This window comes from Stigmatopora argus, chromosome 18 (assembly GCF_051989625.1).
Source record: "Stigmatopora argus isolate UIUO_Sarg chromosome 18, RoL_Sarg_1.0, whole genome shotgun sequence".
NCBI classification, from domain to species: domain Eukaryota; kingdom Metazoa; phylum Chordata; class Actinopteri; order Syngnathiformes; family Syngnathidae; genus Stigmatopora; species Stigmatopora argus.
The window spans coordinates 10706486-10724266 of NC_135404.1; the positions used below are offsets into that span (position 1 = coordinate 10706486).

Genomic DNA, 17781 nt, shown 5'->3' on the forward strand with positions numbered 1-17781 from the left:
TATTTCTTTATTGAATACATCATTTGATTGGACGCCATCAAATTCTGTAGGTTTTGCTCATTTATCCTTTCATTTTTTTGTGTGTGATACAAACGATAGTATGCAAATTGGCTACCTGTTCGTTGTCATTTCGAATATGTGATGTTTGTTTAGTCTTATTGACACGCAAATTTGAAAGTGGTCTTTTTCTAAATGGGGCCACACAAACCCACAAGTGATCCACTTCTGCGTTTCGCAACGTGCGAGCGACCTCTTTCGAAGAAGGAGGCCACATTGATGCAGTTGAGCCAGAAAAGTCACACATTTCAATAAATACATCAACGGTGGGAAATGTGTTTAGCTTACTTTTTCGCTCTCTTTACAGACAGACTGGGGTGGTCAAAGGACCCTGCAGAGAAAGTGGACCTCCTTCCTCAAGGCCCGCCTGGTGTGTTTGGTGCCCGAGTACGAGCTGTCTCTCAACGTCCTACGCGGCGTCTTCGTCCTGCGAGGCGGCGACGCGCAGAGCAGCGTCTTGTACGGCGTCTTTGGCCTGGAATGGTAAGAAATCAAGTCAATGTCACTCTTTGTCTTTCCCCATTTTTAGGTAGAAATGACCAAACAAGACAATTCTTGCTTCTTTGAGGTTATTTACTTGATAAAATGACACACATTTTGACAATAAAACACTATTGAGTCGAATCAATATGGAAATTTTGTAGATCAAATTATTGCCTATCGAAAGTCCGCTAGCTTAATGGCTACAAAATGCTAACTTTTTTTTTACAACTGTCTTTAAACAATCTTTTAAACAAACATTTCCATACAAAACTGCAAAATAGACTTCTAAAACTAAATTACGATTGCCTACACAAACAAAAACTGAAACAAAAACCTACACGTTACCCTTATAAAAAGCAGTTAGATTCAGAAGTTACTTGTGCCGTACTCACTGTTGCCGCTAGAGGGCATCGCATCCTCCCAAATCATTTAAATTCAAAACTGAAGCTTTTTCACATCAAATGAATCAGTTTCATCTATATTAATAAGCACTATATTCCTTTGTAGGAAAAACATCAAAGCCTCTGCTATCTGCCAGTACGCCTTCTCAGACGTGCAGAAGGCCTTCGACGGGCCTTACATGGAGGTTCAGGACTCCAAGTGGAGGGAATACACGGGGAAGGTCCCCGAACCAAGACCCGGGTCTGTAAGTTGCCACCCATCCTTGCCAAATCCACCCAAAATAGACCCAATCAGAACACCCCAACATCTCATCAGTGCATTACGGATGAGCACCGATCGCGGGGCATCAACTCGTCGCGAGACCTCCCCGACGGCGTACTGACGTTCGCCCGGAGGCACCCGCTCGTGGCGGTCCAAGTGCGTCCGGTCGGGGCCAGACCGCTACTCTTCAAGAGGAGCGTCAACTATGTCCGTGTGTTGGCGCACCGGGAGCAGGCACTGGACGGAAACGTTTACACTGTCTTGTTTCTGGGAACAGGTGAGAATCGTTTGAGCTGGGTAAAATTTTGGGAAAAACTTCAGTTTTTATGATTATCTGAACATTTTTGTTCTAGACCACGGCTGGCTGCACCGAGCCTTGGATGTCGGAGGCAAAATGCACATCATGGAGGAGCTTCAGTTGTTTCGTGATGCCCAACCCATCGAGAGCATGGTGCTATCCGCCGGCCTGGTGAGCGCCAACCCGCGTCCGAAACTCGGCGCCGAGCCGTCCGTCATCGGGCTGCGTTTCCCTCACAGCGAAGCGTCTACGTTGGCTCCCACTCCGGGGTGGTGCGGGTCCCCACGTCGGCCTGTAGGAGGTACGCCTCCTGCTACGATTGCGTCTTCGCCCGGGACCCTTTCTGCGGCTGGGATGGCCGGGAGTGCGTGGAGGTGTGGTCTCGTGCGGAGAGGTGAGGCCTGCCGCCACCGTTGCTAACAAAAAATGCTAAATCCTGAACAGGTATAAAACGTTGCCGATTCTTGATTGAGCCCAGTGTCCTGTTTTGAACTACAAGTTTAGGACAAAATTGTGTTTTTTAGGCTGAGTAGTTATGTTTTTAGTTGATTTCTTCAGAGTCCTTCAAGTTGGTTAATCTGGCTACCAAACCAGTTTGATTTAGCAAATTTTGATGGACTATAGAATCTCTCTCCCAGTAGACCCATGAAAATCTCTCAAAACATGTTTATTTTAAGGGGAAAATTTTATTATTTTTGGGGTGACTCACTATTTTCCATAATTCTGTCCATAAAGCCATTTAGAATTAGTAATGTAAATTGTATTAGGGATGTCCTACATATGTAAACAGCAAAAAAAATAAAATCCTAGGTCAAACCTCACCCAGGACATCCAGAGAGGCACCAGAGGCTGTAAGGAGAATCCAGGAAACGGTATGTAGCGGTTGAATGTTTCCCATCGCCACGGAAACGCAGTCCGACTCTGCCCATTTTGATCTGGTTGACTCGGCAGTGGTCCACCGCAGACGTTCGGTGATGTCGGGCGACGACGTGCTCCTCCAGTGCGAACTGCGCTCAAACTTAGCCACGCCGCGTTGGACGCTAAACGGCAAAGAGCTTCGGGGATACGGCGTGGATTCGGGCTACCGCGTGGGCAACGACGGCCTCCTCCTGGTCGGGGCCCGAGGCCGGCAGAGCGGCTCGTACCGCTGTTTCGCCGTGGAGAACTCCGTCTCCGTGCTGGTCTACCTGTACACGGTCAAGGTGCACACCGATTCGTACTTTCCGGCGGACGAGACGACGGAGGTCTCCGATTCGTCGGGGCTTCTCGGCACGACCGCAGAGCCGTCGGCGTCGGGGTGGACCCCTCCGCCGCCCGCCTCGCCGGGGCCGCGCCTCCACGCGTACCGACGCATGGAGGCGGTCTACATCTGCCTGGTGGCCGTCCTCGGCGGGCTGTGCCTGGTGTTGTCGGTGGTCCTTCTTTACGTGAGCTTCTGCACCAAGCGCTCCTCGCGGAGGAGGAAGTTTTCCCAGCAGCAGGGGCTGCACGTGCTGGGGTCTTCGGAAAGGAAAGGGAGCTCCCACCTGGAGCTCCGAACCATCTCCAACGGACGTCAAGGACGCCGCTCCGTCTCGGTGCCCGTCTTCGGCGACTTCCTGCAGATGGTTCCGGGCGAGGGATCCCGGAGCGCCGCCCCGCCGTCCGCCCCCCCGCCCCCGGCCCCCCCGCCGCTGCCCGACGCCGACTACGTTAACGGGCTGTCGGCCACGTTGCCCGGCGTCCTGCGCAAGATGAACGGCAACAGTTACGTGCTGTTGCGGCAATTGGAGCACGACGGCGCCTCGCCGCTTTACCACTCCTTCACCGAGGAGCTCAATCGCATTCTGGAGCAGAGGAAGCATACGCAGCTGGACCTGCAGCCCCACGAGAGTTCCATCTGAATGCCTTCAAAAAAAGGGGCGGAGAAAAAACTAAAGGGGGCGGAACTTAAGGACTTGGGCCATACGATATCACTAGGTCTGCATCCAGTCGTTTAAAAATAAGATGGCATCAGAAATTGAAGTGAAATTTGAAGATTCCTGGATGACGACGGACAATTTTACACTAAGGATGTGGCTTCTAAAAAAATGGAGCTAGTTTACAAAAGGGATTTTGGTTTCCAAGGTACGCATGTGCTTCGAAAGTGCAATTTTTGGGAACTTAACTGAGAACGGCAGATATTTGAGGGGTCCTGGCTCATTTTATGGTGTTGTTGAATATTTAAAATGTTAATTTATCCACAATGATGGTTAAATAAATGAGCGGAAAGTTGAACTTTCACCCGAGAAAGGTAAACTTTGTTATCACTTTAGCTGCAAAGAAAATATATTTATATTTATAATATTTCTGCAGAGGTTGATTCAAGTTACTAATACCGTTAGAATAAATGGCAGGTTTTTCAGGAAGCCATCTTAATTTTCATTTTCAGGTTATTCAAATAATTCTGCTAATCCGTTGGTGGCTTTTGGAGCTCATCTTTGTCCATCGTTCCAATTTGAGCTTTTATCCGTCCAATCATTTCTTGAGAATTAAGTGTTGATTTTGTTCCTGGTGGATATTCGGCGTGAAGTAAGTTCAATCACTTTGTTATGAATACTAATGAAAAATCAAAGCTTACAAATATTTTTTGGGTGCATTTCTGTTGCTATTTAATGAAAACGGATATTTTGGCTTTCAATTGCTAATTTAATAAAGTTTTACATGAAATCTTGATTGACTTCATTTTTAAGATTTTTTTTAATTTTCATTTGAAACACAAAGAACATTATACATACAGTATTATGTGCACTAGATTGGATAGTCTACAGATTTAAAGTGTGTGCAAATTTATATATATAAACATACACACACTTTAAATCTCATCTGAATGGCATCAAATTTAAAAACACTAGAAAAATGGGTGGTGCTCCACTATAACAAGATAGATCAAGTTTAACGATGAGTCATTTTTCTGAGAAAATATGCCCCAAAATAAACAAACAAAAAAAGCTTCTCAAAGCCAGTAAAATATTTTTTTTGGGGGGGGGGAAGTGGGATGAGGCATCTCTGACAAGCTGTTCAAACACTCCTAACATTCAACTGCCAAACTGAGTTTGCACAACAAATATTTGGATCGCAAACAAACATGGCATATAGAAGGGCATCCAAGAAACGGTGGGGGATAATAGTTTACCGCAAAAAAAAAAACTTTATTTAATGGAAGCCACCAACCCAGAAAAAAATTGAAAATAAATGAATAAATTACACCTTGTTGTCATTCTTCGGGGCAAGGGGGCGGTTGGTGAAAGGATGCCACAAACCTTGGATGCTGGGGCTGTCCGTGTGGAAGGGCTTGCGAATGCGGATTATGTCCAGCCCCGATTGATTGGTCATCTTGGCGACCAGCTCTGAGATCTGCGAGGAGGTTTTGCTTGCTACGATCTCTTGCCTCACGTTGCCGTTTACTGCAGACAAGGATAAGTATGAAGTTTAACATCAGTCGTTCCAAAATGCTAATTTCTAACATTTAGGTGTCCACAAAATCCCTCATTACGTCTTCAACACGAACAAACATGCACGAGGTCATTAAATACAACTGTTCTAAACATTGTACACCAAAATGGAGCTCACTGATGGAGATTTATATTGATTATTTTACATTTCAACATACCTATATTGTTAATCATTTGGCGTTCAGGTTTGTTATTATTTTGGCAGAAGGAAAAACAAGCTTTGATAATGCTTTGTGATAAACATGTGAGGACGCCCTCTTCTGGATCCAGGAGTAATAGCAACGCCGTATTGTATTGAAGCCACTCAACACGTCTGTCTACCTTAAACGCTTAATAGCGCACTCATTTAACCAATAGACTGCCATTGACTATGCAAGATGTGCTAAAATTCAATCGTTTGCAAAGCTACTTACAGTATTCCGCCACGATCCTGGGTTTAGGGCAGGACTGTGGAGACACATACACGACGGTTCCAGGGTTCTTTTTAGCGTAATCTACCACGCCATCTTCAATAAAGTCCCTGTTTTGAATAAGGAGGTGTTATTTTGTGAGTTTGAACCATAGCACACCACATTGATCTTTACCTGACACCCAGAGAGCTTTGGTTCGTTTTGGAGAATATGATGGAGAGCCGCTTGAGTTGGCACACGTAGCGGCCAACGCCGTTTTGGAGGACGCTTTTCAGGAAACGACTTGGCGTCCCTCTGGATGTCATTTTTTTAATTTATTACTAATATATTTGTGTGGCTACTAAGTGACATAAAATGTGGTCACGTTAGTAGAGGACGCTGTCTGAAACGTACGTTGGTCAAATGTCACCGAGTGAAACAAGTACAGGAACATTTTAAAAGTAGGTTGTAGTGACTTGAATATGAGCACAACTTGTCATTTTATCTATGAAATTGTTTAAACAATTATATTAAATATATATTTTGGAAAATGTATACTAAGCCATTCTGATTTCATTTTAAAATTGTGTAGTTCCTACTTGGTATATGTTTCGTACCGACTTATTTTGTTTGCCGCACAGTCCGCCAATGATTTTTCCGGGGCAAACAACCACTTATTTACTTTTTTTAAAAATAGCTAACCCACCGTGAAAGATCTTAATGTGATTGTTAAATTATATAGTGCTATCCTGGATCACGGGAAACTAAAATATAAGCTTGTAAATGGTCCGTACTTAATTTGTGTGTTTATATTTTGCACCGACTGGTTTTAGGTCAGAAATGGAAAAGAGGTTGAATATTTTTTTAATATATGTGTTCGTTCTTAAAAACTAAAATTCATACCAAAATGTTTTTTTACTTCAAAATAATTATTTAAATACAAGTGAATAGTTCAAATGTACCGAAAAAAACATGTGATTTCACACGGAAGTATTTTGAAGAGGGACCGAAAAACCCGGGATCTTGCTCAGGCATGGAGGACGAAATGAGGGCACGCATTGGGCACTGAACGCGTAAGAACTCAAATTTAGACCCCCAAGGGGACTTAATTGACTTTTAAATATTTACTTGTCTTCAAACTAAGCAGATCATTCGATATGTGCACTGACAACCATAACATGTGTTTTTAATAGTATTTTAAGTACTTACTGTAAAACAGAGATGATCTTTAAGATCCTATAAAACCCTATTCAATGCATTTAAAACTGTATTTAATCATCCTTGCTGATAAAATTCAACTTACTTTCAGTCTGTAACAGCTACTGGCTCTCATGGTGTTTTGCAGGACCAGTCCCAATGTGGAGGCGATTGCTCCTGGGGGGCCGCTCTCCTTTGGGGGCCCTCATCTTTCCCTCCAGGAGACATTTTTCTTCTGCCTTTTGGGGTCCCCTGACTCATAGCATAGCTCCGAGGGCTTTGACGCTGCGGGACACGGGCTCCTCCTTTTGCAGAGAATACAAGAAAGATGCTCAAGCCACAGTGGAGTTTCTGGAGAGCCCCGTCACGGTCACCGAGATCAAGCAGTACCTACGTTCCAAGGACGTGCCTTTCCATGACGGTTTCAGCTGCCTGCACGCGCCCAGCGTTTTCGTGGACGCCGCCACCAGGGCCGAGCGCTTTTCCCTCTTTGTGGACAAGACCACCGGGCAGTTTCTGTGCATGGACACGCAGGTGGAGGGGAGCTGGGAGGACCTCCAGGACTGCCTGGAGGTGATGCAAGCAGAGGAGCGGGATTTCCTCAGCCCGCAAGTGCTGCTGGGGTTCCCGGAAAGTGCCGAGGAGCGGGAGCAGAGAGAAAGGGATGCCGAGGAGGCCAGAAGAATCTGGTCTGCCTCGGTGCCCTTCTCGGAGTTGACGGAGGATGAGGCGCAGCTCGTCAAAACTATGTTCCAGGTAGATATGAGCCACGTGGTCTGAAAAATGATGCAAAAAAAACATTTAATTCAATATAAAATAAAGTTGACTTAAACAAAAAGTTGACTTATAATTGCAATTGTAATTTGCTATTGACCTATCCAAATACAACAATTCAAAACAAATTTTGAATTTGTATTTTTTTGGTCCCCAACTGTGTTTCGCTCTATTTAAATCAATAATAAAAGTTCAAATTTGGGTACACAGAAAATGAGTGCACCTTGAGCTAATTGGAAAAGTGAAAATATAATACAAAAAAATCAATAAATGCCTAATGTGGAAAGTAATGCCAGTCCTATTTAACAGATGACAAAGATCACCAACGGCACTCTGAAGAAGTTTGGCGTGAGACTTTTCAAACCTACCAAGAGTCTGGTTTTCCCTTGGCTCGGGGGTCCCGATTCCTCATTGAAGGGTCTGAAGCTCCTCTCGGCGCAAAGCGCGGACGACGGCGTCCGTTACAACGAGGCCACGGTCCCCAAGTGCGGCTCCTACGACAACCTGTTCGGCCTGACCTCGCTGAATCGCGCCGACTCGCAGGTGGTGGTGACTGGCGGCGAGCTGGACACGCTGGCCGTCAGCCAGGCCACGGGGCTGGCCAGCGTGGCCCTCCCGCGGGGCGTGAGCTGCCTCCCTCCCGCCCTGCTTCCCTACCTGGAGCAGTTCAAGCGCGTCACCTTGTGGTTGGGCGGCGACGTCCGCTCTTGGGAGGCGTCCAAGATTTTCTCTCGCAAGCTGGGCCTGCGGCGCTGTCGACTGGTGCGGCCCGGGGAGTACCGACCCTGTCCCGGGGAGGCCCTGGCGCAGGGCAAGAACTTGAGCATCATCTTGGCCGCCGCCATCCCCGCCGCGCACAAGTCCATCGTGTCCTTCAAGCAGCTCCGTGAGGACGTGTACGGGGAACTGGTCAACACGGAGCAGGTGGCCGGCGTGAAGTGGTCTCGCTTTCCGGAGCTCAACAGGATCCTGAAAGGACATCGCAAGGGAGAGCTCACGGTTTTTACAGGTGAAGAACTAAGCAGCAGAATTGATGGGGGAGCAGATTTTAGTGCCAGATTATTTTTCTAAGACTAACAGTAATCCCTCGAATATCGCGGTTAATGTAGACCCGAGTTTGTATTTAGGGAATTTGAGCAACGATTTAAATGGTAATTATCACTTACCTTCCGGGCGACCAAAAGACCGGCGACCAATCGACCGTGTACCAATCCAAATACTTTCCTTCAATTCCGATTTTCCCCGCAGGTCCCACCGGAAGCGGAAAGACCACCTTCATCAGCGAGCTGGCCCTGGACCTGTGCACGCAGGGCGTCAACACGCTATGGGGCAGTTTCGAGATCAACAACGTACGCCTGGCCAAGATCATGCTGACGCAGTTCGCCATGCAGCGGCTGGAGGAGAACCTGGAGCAGTACGACTACTGGGCGGACAAGTTTGAGGAGCTCCCGCTCTACTTCATGACCTTCCACGGTCAGCAGAACATCAAGTCGGTGCTGGACACCATGCAGCACGCCGTCTATCTCTACGATATCAACCACGTGGTCATCGACAACCTGCAGTTCATGATGGGGCAGGAGAACCTGTCGGTCGATAAGTGAGTGAAATTCCCCGCTGAAGCATCACGTAATCATTCCTCTGGCCCACTTCCAATTTGGTATTCCGACATGTCGAACGATAAAAACAACGAGTCTCCACTACTTCTTTCCATTGAGTCATGACTTCAATTACTATCATTGTACGATTTCAAACTTCCAGGTTTGCCGTCCAAGACCACATTATCGCCGCCTTCAGAAAATTCGCAACCAACTCCGGCTGCCACGTCACGCTCATCATTCACCCCAGGAAGGAGGAGGACGACCGGGAGTTGCAGACGGCCTCCATATTTGGCTCGGCAAAGGTACGACAAAACCAGAACCATAATACCGGATATTTCTAATTTGAGAAAACAAACGCCACAGCTGTTCTCGGCATATGTGATATGTTTTTTACTTTTTTTTTTTAATAATGTGACAGGCCAGCCAGGAGGCCGACAACGTGCTCATCCTGCAGGAAAAGAAGCTAGTGAGCTGCCCTGGCCGCCGCTCGCTGCAAGTGACCAAAAACCGTTTCGACGGCGACGTGGGCGTCTTCCCGCTGGACTTCGTCAAGGCCTCGCTCACCTTTTCCACACCCGTCAAAGGCAAACATAAGCTAAAGAAGATCGCCGCTAACCCGGAAGAGAACAAGGATGCCGAGGCACCCGCCAAGAAGGACGGCGCCAAACGAGAGAAAGCGGACAAACAGCCGAGCAAAACGCCAAAGTCCACGCGATCTCCTAAGAATCCTGCAACAAGTGAATGAATGTGACTGACATACTGTAATGACTATTTACCATGCTTTAGTTACAGTAGACCATCACAATGTGACTACTACTACTGTGACATTTTACACACTGTAAAACTCTGCACATATTTTTAATAAATATTTCATATTGAGACTGCACAATTGCATTTGCTCACCATTTTGATAACTGGAGTCCATTCCAAATAAATGTGCCCTGGAGTATACTGGTCATATTGCAATCATGCTTACTGTATGTATGTATATATATAGTATATATATATATATATATATATATATATATATATATATATATATATATATATATATATATATATATATATATATAAATATATAGATTATATATATACAAACATATACATATATACACACTATACACACACACATATAATATATATATACACACATATACACGCACATATATATAATATATATATATATACACATACATATACACACATATATATATATATATATATATATATATATATATACATATATATTTGTAAATGAAATGAGTGATACGAATGAATGACGACTACAGTTAAAAAACAGATTTGAAAAAAATATATACATTAATGTATGCGGCCCATAGCTTTTATTTTTGTGAAAACCGGATACTGCTGCCTTTTACTTTTCACAATTGCTGACCGGATACGCAGTTTTAGCTTTTCGCTAGCTTTACTGCTGCTTCTTCCAAGGAGCACACATCAACAAACTCATTTCTCTCTGCGGGATCGAATAATGTATCACCCACGTAAAACTTTGAAAAAGTTCAAAGTTTGGGGATAAGGGCGTTTTGCAAAAATCGAAGAAAAACAACGGCTCCATTCATATTTTGGGAACTACAGCAGCAGCTGCCCCAGACACTTTAACCGTCGTTCATGGTAGGTGAGTTACTGTCTGATTGTTATTTCTCACTAATACAAGAATATTTTTCATAAATCTTCTTCTGTTAAAAGTGATAAATATGTGTTTGTAGTAGAGGGTGCGGGATCATCGTCAACTTTGCCACTCGTAAGCGTCAAGGTGTGTTTGCATAAATGGGAATCTAATGTTACAGTTAACGCTCAGGTGGCGTATGTGTTTTTTAAAATCCTTACCACATTTTGAAAATAAATAAAAAGAAATACTGAACACTTTAAGAAAAATAGGCACGTGTTTTTACTAGGTTTACAGTATGTACTATACAGTAAAGTATTTTAGTACAGAATATCGATGTGTAGTACCCAGGCTAACCTGTGAGAGGCGCTAAATCAAAGACTGCCAGGAATGACAAAAAAAGAAGAAAAAGTCAACAGTATTTTAGTATTTTGTCTTAACGCTTGTCATCACTATTGTGGAAAATGAGTTGTGCTAGATTAAGGAAATAGCCTTTGGATAAATTCAAAATAACTTAATTTCTTGATGAGAAAATTCCCCACACATAAGCCTAAGCATTTCCTAAATATTGAACAAGATTTACTACACCACTTCAATCAGACATCAGGCCTCTGCTGGCTTTGATTTCAATTTAGTTTAAAAAAAAGAAAGAAATTGTGCCTGATTGTTACGGTGCTTTGTAGCCAAGAATATAACTGTGTCTCTCAGAAGAGATAAAATCATTTGTGTGCTTACGCGAGACAGGTCGAGTGAGTTTGGCCATAAACATTTCTTGCCGAGACTTGAAACAAACTGAACAGTACGCTGTTCTTATCACCCTCAGGGACGTGACTGACTGCTTAAAAACCACCAATCTTAAACCAAAAGGAAAAGAAAAAGCCAGAAGCCAAAAGGCAGATTTTTGGGGAGGTTTTGCACATTAATGATGATCCCACACTATGGCGATATGAGCAATGTTTACAATGCTAATCTGTCAAAAACATGTCTTCCCCACAGACTATGATAATATTTCAGTCTAACAATTCTGACATTTAAAAAAACAGTTTATAAAGGTTTTTTTGATGGTGACAATCAAACTGGGGACTAGTTGCATTTCAATTATGACCCGAGGGGGAAATTGTTGAAATTAGAACAACTTCAAACAGCACTCGAGCAAAAAGAAAAGAAAAAAAAAATCCTCCTGTGATTTGTCTTTCTGTCTCCGTCCTAGTTTTTCAGGTACACTGCACGGCATGTCATAAATGTGCAGATTTCTTTCACCTTTCAGCATTTCCATATGCTCTCATGTCCTTTTTGACATTTGGCCCACTTTCTTTGGAAGCGACCTGAAACTGTTGCGGACGTCGCCTCGCTCTAAAGTTAATCAAGATTTTAAAAAAAACATAAGAAATCTGACATTTCTCAACAGCAATCATAGTTTGGAAAATTAAGTCACTGTGCCTGTTTGTCATGACAAGAAAGAACAGAAAAATGTTCAGTTTCTAGTGTTGTTTCGGGGTATAAAAATGGAATTTCCGCAAGTGGGGCGACCTCTCCCAGAGGTTGCTTGTGCGGTATTTTTAAATTCGTATTTGCTCACCACACGTGTTCAATTTTATGGCCTAATTATTCCCCAGCCAAGGGGCCACCAAATGGTCAGCGTGCACCGTCGACAGTGCGGCGGCGTGAAGTCAGATGACGATGTTGCGGGTGTGGATGGGCCTGCTGGACCCCGGTTGGCTGCGTCACTTTGTTACATAAGGGCTTATAATACGACTGTTGGCGTGTTGTCTAAATTAATAGGGATTTAAACCATTTACAAGTCAAAGAAACTTCAAATCCATCGATTAGGTGGAACATTTGCATTACAAGGATCACATTTCCTGGAATGAGATTGAGCCAAAATGGCCGCCCAAGATGTAACTCGACGTTAAGACACGACCTAGCATGAATGAGATTATTCGCGAGACGCAACAACTCATCCGTGGATGATATTCGTTAAAGACTAAAGTACAGCGATTAAACGGATGACGTCACCGCGCTCGGTGTAAACACACAAAATGCTATTTAAAGTCTTTGCGGAAAATTGGAGTTGATTCCAATTGAATTCCGGACGGGGGGAGATTTAGAGGGGATTGTTTGGAGATTAAACCGTTATTGGGCCCCTCCCCGCTGGCATCTGTCATTAATCACCAGCAGATTTGAGCAGATTTTAGCAGCCCGTGAACGCGCTCTCACGGTGCTCGCCATCGATAGGGAAGTACACGCCCTGAGGGGGAAGTATACAAACACCATGCAGTTGCTAATAACGCTCATTTACGTGACACAGATATGAAATACTTGTGAGAATGTGAACGCGTACAAAGCGGATCTCTTGCAACACGGCTGTCAAGTCTTTTGATAGAAGTGACGACGTCTAGGTCACAAAGTCAGGTGCTCGCCCAACCAGAGGAACGGGATTGAAGGCTTTAGATTGACATTGAATGATTCAGTCATCGAGCTGCTTTCATTTGGAGACGTGAAATTGCCCTGGAAAGTTTCCAGCGTGCTAGGACACAGGAAGACGCTCATTTTGTACTGACGCAGTCATTTTAGAGTCAATTAGGTCAATGGCGAGTAGACTCGCAAAAAGTTATCAAGATGCCGAACGGGAAGTCGGCCATCTTGGTTCGTCTGGCCAATTCAGAGTCATTAAACTGAATTCCGAGACCATTTTTTTGGGCCTGCCTTGCTATTTTCAATGCTCATTGAAATGAAGTCAAGCATGCCTATCTAATCAAATAATTCATGTTTACTAGGGTGGACTTGAACAATCCCCTCGGTTTTGTCAGCTCGGCAACCGTGACTCAGATTTTCCTTGGCAATTCCCCCTCCGCCAACATGTTTATGAGTGCGAATGCTCAGCCTCCGTCTTTTCGTCTCTCTCACAAAGTCTTCCCAAACTAAATATCCGTTGGACGGCTCCATCTTGGCTGAGACTAAAGCGTGTCAGAAACAGCTGACGACTCCTAATAGCTTCATTTTTGAAGGGGCACCAAGTTTGCTCGATGCCACGGTGGATTATTTTGAAAATAGTTGCTCCGAAGGACGCTTTTAGCAGCGGCGTCCTTCGGGAGCGACGACCCCGACGCTGGCCTAGCTTTCTCCTCCCACGACTGCAGCGCTTGTTATGAGGATCTAGATGAGGGCAACTGATTGAGCCACCAGGCACCTGCGCTATAGACACACTCCTAGCGAGTCTACGTCACCCCGGATTGTTTTTGTGTGTGTGTGTGTGTGTGGGGAGTGCCTCCCCGGGCTGAACCAACGCGTGGAGACAGGCTTTGTTGCTGCTAGCGTGCTCCAAGAAAAGAGAGCCTCTTGCTCGCGTTCTCCATCGAGCCCGAAAGCCTCTCAAGGCCTTTTTGTGCTGCTTGAATGGGCCTCATCAATGGCACGGCCTGTTTGCCTGCGTGTGGGCCACCGAAAGGGGGGGGGGGCGCATAGGTTCCAGTCTACTGTTGGTCATGCTGGAATGCACTTTATGGTGTGCACTTGCAGAGCAGCACTGTAAGGTAGACTTTTTGCATGACATTTTGTATTGTTTGGCTAGGAGACATATTTGCAAATGTCTGTTTGTGGGCTTAGAAATCTTTTTTTTTAGATGGTACAGTACTTTAGAAGGCAAAGAAGCCACCTCAGGATGGCTGGTCCTTGGATTGGTAAAAAGGACCGTACTTGACAACTTCAATTTTTAGAAAATGATGCTAACGGGAATGACAGTTGTGGTTCAGGTTGGGTTATTTTTAACATATTTTGTTTTGCTTCATCTCATTTTGGATGTCAGTTGACAGATGTGCACTAAGCGTGTCATTTTCTTGCAGGAGCCTTGAGACTACTTTGCGTCCAGCATGGCGCTGGTTCAGGCCCCGCCCATCAACGCCGAACCTCAGGACTCGGGTCGTAGCGCTCGGTCCCGCAGACGATACCGCTCGGGACCGTCGCCGCCGGCCGACGAGTCGGCTGCCGGGCCGGATTTGACGGCGCGCCCTTACCGGGACCGCCGAGTCCGACGGGGAACCTCCTTACCGGGCTCGGAGTCGCCTCAAGAGCGCTTCCTGCAAAACGGCAGTCCTCCGGCCTTGAGCAAAGGCGGCGGGCGGGAGAAGTGGGACTATGTGGACGAATGGAATGACTACCCTGCGTCCTCCGGTGGCCCGACGAGCTACCGGGATCAGATCAGTAAGGGCTTGAATGGGAATATGGGGGACGCGCCACCAAAACTCATACCGGTGTCGGGGAAACTAGAGAAGGTGAGTGCTAACTACTTTTTGCTAACTCAAACTGAGTGAGTTAGCACCAGACTGTATGTTGGTTTTCCTATCTGCAGAACATGGAGAAAAACGTCTTGCGGCCCACCGCATTTAAACCGGTGCTCCCAAAGACCCGCGCCGCCATGCAGTACTTGTCCCCCCGACACGGCGCCAACGTGCCAGAGGGCCAAAGCGTCCAGCCGGGCGGCGCCCACCAGGAGCGGTCGCCCTCGGGCTCAGAGAGGCGTGGCTTTTACGGCGTGGGGCGCAGTGGCGGCCGCTCCTGCTCGCTCTCCGACTCGGGACAGAACTCGCTTTCCAGTCTGGCCGTGGGAGATGGGCCGGCGGGGAACCCGGAGGCGGCTAGAAGAGCGCATTCCGCGGGGGTCCACGCGCACTCCAACTCCGACAGCGGGCGTTCGTCGTCCAGCAAGAGCACCGGGTCCGGCTCCGTCACCGGGCGGGGTCAACCGCCGTCGGACTGCGAGTCGGGAGGGCCGGACGGATACGAGGGCGCGGTCAGGGACCTCGAGGACAAGCTTCGGGAGAGGGAGGCGGAGCTGCGCCTGCTCAGAGACAACCTGGACGACAACGAAGCCGCCATCTGTCAGGTGACGGGAAATGCACCGACGCATTCGGTATGAGAGTTTGAATTCTCGCGTTGAGTCGCCGGCAAAGCGCCCCTTTGTGTTTTGCCTCTTAGGTCTATGAGGAGAAGCAGAAGCGTTTCGAGCTGGAGCTGGAGGAGTTGCGGCAGGGCTGCGCCACCAGGATGCAGGCGGCCTCCCAGAAAGCCCAGCGAGCTCAGCAGGTGCTTCAGATGCAGGTCAGAAGCCCTCACATTTCGATCCGGGCAAAAGAAGCAGTCGGCAGCAACTGCGCGTGGATTTCTCAGGTCCACCAGCTCCAGCAGGAGAAGAAAAAACTGCAAGAGGATTTTGCGCAGCTCCTGAAGGAGCGAGAACAGCTGGAAGAGCGCTGCGCCTCCTATGAACACGACAAGATTAAACTGGGCCCGCGTCTGGAGGAGACCAAGTGGGAGGTGAGCGTCACAAACCCAAGCACATGGTCTATATTTGCATTGGTGTCAATCATTTTTGGTCTATAGAATGAGTTTTTCCCCCCATATAACACAATTTCCTACTGCAATATTCGGAAGTGAGGGCTGAATCATTTTGAAAACAAAATAGACATAGTCGTAGTTCCAATTCTGATCAACAGAGTGTACTAATAGACCGAAACTAGTCATATGTGGAAGACGGCCAAGAACATGGGAGTGGTTTTGATTGATTGCTTGTTGACCTATTTTTCTATTCGACCTTTGCCTTAATTCCATTTTTTTTGCATATAACTCCAAGGTGTAGTGGCTTAATAAATGAATTAATTTCATGTTTTAAGAGGGCCGAACTACCCGAGCTTATTTGAAAGGTTTCCTTTTTTCCCATCAGGTGTGCCAGAAGTCGGGCGAGATCTCTCTATTGAAACAACAGCTGAAAGAGGCGCAATTGGAGCTGGCCCAGCGAGCGGGCGACGCCGTGTCGCTGCGCGGGCAACTGCGTGACGCCCGCGGCGAGCTAAGCGACGCGCGGGTGCTCCTGCGGGAGTCCGAGGGCGCCGCCCGAGCCCGGGCCGCCGAGCTGGGGGTGTGCGAGAACGAGCTGCAGCGACGCAAGAGCGAGGCCGAGCTGTTTCGAGACAAGGCGGCGCGCCTGGAGGGCGAGCTGGCACGCCTGCGGGAGCCCGAGGGGGAGCGGGAAGCCCTGCGGGAGCTGGCCGAGCGCACGGGGGGCGAGCTGGCCCTGGAGCGGCAGCGGGCCGAAAGGCACTTGGACGCTTTTGAGCAAGAGCGGAGGACGTGGCAAGAGGAGAAGGAAAAGGTGCTCCGTTACCAGCAACAGCTGCAGGAGAACTACGTGAGCATGTATCGACGCAATCGGCAACTGGAGGTGGCCTTGAGGGACCTGAGCCAGGAACTGGAGAGTCGCGACGACGACGACGGCAGCGGCAGCGGCAACGAGATAGTCTTCGATGAAGTCGCCGCCACAGAAATTTGACTTAAAAGCGGTAAGAAGCGCAAAACTATTTGAAAAGTCGCACGCCACATCGAGAACGGTGATGATAAAATGACTAGAAGATGCCTGAAGCGGACTCGTCAATGCCAATGGGTTCGCCGACGATAGCAGCTAGCCAAGTCACCTCGCGTGTTGCACTACTTCAAAAATACAAAAAAGTAAATGTACGGTTGCAGTAGTGAGATTGCTGTCTTAAAGGGATGCTCAAACTATGGGTTGAGGTCCAAAAAGTTCTGTTGTCAAATGCCATCATTTTTCCCCCTCTAAAGAATTATTAAATTGAATGTATTTGTTTATTGTAATTTCAAAATCTAGTTTTCCTTAAATGACTCGCTGGAAGAACAAAAACTAAATCTACGTTTTAAAAAAGGATTAATGATTTGGTATTAATTTAAAAAATGATTAACATTGAGATTTTTTTAATTGCAATCATTTTACAGTACTGTTTCATTCTACTAATGATGGTTTATTTCTCTGTTAACTCAACCGTGTGGCCCCTTGAGTATAAAAAGTTTATTTCTAATGTTTAAGAACTTTTGAGGTCAAATAAGAATTTTGCGAATACTTCTTGAGTGCACTTGTCACTGTGAATAGACCAAAGAAATGTTTCTGCAAGGCCTGTTTTCATACTAGATGTTTGTTGGTCTTCCACAATACAAATGGATATAAAAATGTTTATTTTCACCATGCTGTACATTTTGTGTTGTTATTAAAGGTGACACTGAATACTACTTGTTAAACAGTTTCTTCTTTCATAAATGGGGACTTTTGGCCATCAAGGCTTGCAGGGCAAGGGGAGGGTGCATTTTATATTAGTAATATTTTTACATTTTTTCCTCTCAAATCATAAAAGATAAATAGAACAAAGTCTTAACCCTA

The 17781-nt window shown here is 46.3% G+C and overlaps 5 protein-coding genes across 7 annotated transcripts; 4 read left to right on the forward strand and 1 right to left on the reverse strand.

The window, feature by feature from the left end:
* The first annotated feature begins 686 nt into the window (after positions 1-686).
* LOC144093146 (semaphorin-4G-like) lies at positions 687-1899 on the forward strand. The gene is made up of 5 exons (XM_077626462.1): positions 687-697; positions 1048-1186; positions 1258-1480; positions 1557-1672; positions 1741-1899. The coding sequence occupies exons 1-5, from the start codon at positions 687-689 to the stop codon at positions 1897-1899; spliced, it is 648 nt and encodes a 215-aa protein (XP_077482588.1).
* sema4gb (sema domain, immunoglobulin domain (Ig), transmembrane domain (TM) and short cytoplasmic domain, (semaphorin) 4Gb) lies at positions 1809-4195 on the forward strand. Its single transcript, XM_077626484.1, has 2 exons — positions 1809-1895; positions 2312-4195. The coding sequence occupies exon 2, from the start codon at positions 2389-2391 to the stop codon at positions 3382-3384; it is 996 nt and encodes a 331-aa protein (XP_077482610.1). The 5' UTR covers positions 1809-1895; positions 2312-2388; the 3' UTR covers positions 3385-4195.
* On the reverse strand, positions 4196-5795 carry mrpl43 (mitochondrial ribosomal protein L43). Its single transcript, XM_077626489.1, has 3 exons — positions 5559-5795; positions 5388-5494; positions 4196-4926 (listed from the first exon to the last, which is right to left on the reverse strand). Exons 1-3 carry the CDS (start codon positions 5687-5689, stop codon positions 4724-4726), a joined length of 441 nt encoding a protein of 146 aa, XP_077482615.1. The 5' UTR covers positions 5690-5795; the 3' UTR covers positions 4196-4723.
* A 562-nt stretch (positions 5796-6357) lies between these two features.
* twnk (twinkle mtDNA helicase) lies at positions 6358-9811 on the forward strand. The gene is made up of 6 exons (XM_077626482.1): positions 6358-6436; positions 6709-7316; positions 7644-8343; positions 8583-8931; positions 9093-9234; positions 9351-9811. The coding sequence occupies exons 2-6, from the start codon at positions 6720-6722 to the stop codon at positions 9675-9677; spliced, it is 2115 nt and encodes a 704-aa protein (XP_077482608.1). The 5' UTR covers positions 6358-6436; positions 6709-6719; the 3' UTR covers positions 9678-9811.
* Positions 9812-10341: 530 nt separating this feature from the next.
* LOC144093060 (leucine zipper putative tumor suppressor 2 homolog) lies at positions 10342-17633 on the forward strand. 3 transcript variants are annotated; one of them, XM_077626325.1, is made up of 6 exons: positions 10342-10568; positions 14402-14830; positions 14908-15468; positions 15534-15656; positions 15726-15872; positions 16279-17633. In XM_077626325.1, the coding sequence occupies exons 2-6, from the start codon at positions 14429-14431 to the stop codon at positions 16882-16884; spliced, it is 1839 nt and encodes a 612-aa protein (XP_077482451.1). In that variant the 5' UTR covers positions 10342-10568; positions 14402-14428; the 3' UTR covers positions 16885-17633. The 3 variants fall into 3 exon arrangements, with proteins under 3 accessions (XP_077482451.1, XP_077482453.1, XP_077482452.1); XM_077626327.1 differs by having other exon boundaries at positions 14908-15441; XM_077626326.1 differs by having other exon boundaries at positions 10342-10564.
* Positions 17634-17781: the final 148 nt, after the last annotated feature.